Source organism: Blastocystis sp. subtype 4 (genome assembly GCF_000743755.1).
Source record: "Blastocystis sp. subtype 4 strain WR1 chromosome Unknown seqid_0899, whole genome shotgun sequence".
Taxonomy (NCBI): domain Eukaryota; class Bigyra; order Opalinata; family Blastocystidae; genus Blastocystis; species Blastocystis sp. subtype 4.
In genome coordinates, this window is record NW_014568648.1 from 1 (window position 1) to 1,210 (window position 1,210).

General features: G+C 35.7%; 1 protein-coding gene across 1 annotated transcript; it reads left to right on the forward strand.

Annotated features, from left to right (window-relative positions):
* Nucleotides 1–191: 191 nt before the first annotated feature.
* Nucleotides 192–825, forward strand: JH06_5774 (hypothetical protein; the record flags this gene model as incomplete). The annotated part of the gene is made up of 4 exons (XM_014669209.1): nt 192–211; nt 241–452; nt 482–540; nt 568–825. 4 exons carry the CDS (start codon nt 192–194, stop codon nt 823–825), a joined length of 549 nt encoding a protein of 182 aa, XP_014524695.1.
* Nucleotides 826–1,210: the final 385 nt, after the last annotated feature.

Below are 1,210 nucleotides of genomic sequence, written 5' to 3' on the forward strand. Positions count from 1 at the left end.
GTGAGGAATTGAGTGTTGATTGATGACTAGATACACAGTGAATAATCGCAATACCTTGTTGAGTATTCCTTGGGATGTAACTGCACTGACTGTAACTGGGAATTCATGTAATGATAATAACATATATGTGGTTGATTTGAGTTCATTCAAGTTTCTTCGAAGTGTTGTGATTGGTCATTACTGTTTCAAGTATGTTCAGATATTGTCGATAGTGGGACTCAATTGGCTTGAATCAGTCAGCATTGGCACTTACAGTTTTTGGAGTGATGGTTCATTATTGGTGGACAGTGAGTTCAAGATTGTGAATTGTCCACAACTGAAGAGTTTGAGTATTGGAGGTCGTTCGTTTGGTCGATACAATGGATTTGAATTGTCTCAGTTACCTCAACTGAAATCTATTATAGTAGCTAGTGATTTTAGTTTTCAATATGTTCCTAATGTGGTATTCAGAAGTATGAATGATGGAAGAGATGGATTGTAGACTTGCCATCATTGGAGACTATTGATCTAGGAAATGGTGTTTTCAGAGATGCAGAATATGTAGTATTTGAAAGTATGTGATAATAGGAATTGAACATATCAGATCTTCCTAAGTTGACAGTGTTACGATTACGGTCAAGTTGCTTGGTTGGTTCGACTTCTACAAAGACAACTGATGTAATTCCCTATTACTATAAGAATACTCTTATCATGAGGAGTATGTATGTTAACAGTTCTAAAGATCTACCATCTTTGAGGACACTAAGCATGACTGGTAGTTATGTGTTTGGGAATATGGGTTTTGTAAGGTTAGAAAGTATCACATTTGGAACTATCAAACAATAGATGTTCGATCACCTCTCATTATTGAAGGATCTAGTTCTAATCAATTCCAATACACTCACACTGTTGAAGTGAATAGTTGATGATTGTATTGTTGATTGATATGTAGATGCATCTAGTCTTGCTCAGTTCATATCATCCAGAAGTGTTTATGTGAAAGCAACAGGTGAAGTGATTGATCTCAGTTCAATTCCATTATCAGTTGAGGATCTGAGGTTTGAGGATTATTCTCAAGTGGATTCAACTGTTCTATCATTCAATCTGTCTCCATTCTCTCATCTTAAATCCGTCACTATTGGAGATGATTCTTTTGGTTCACCAATTGAGTTCATAGCCAATGGACTGAATGAATTGATTTCAATTCATATTGGAATGAACTCATTCACAA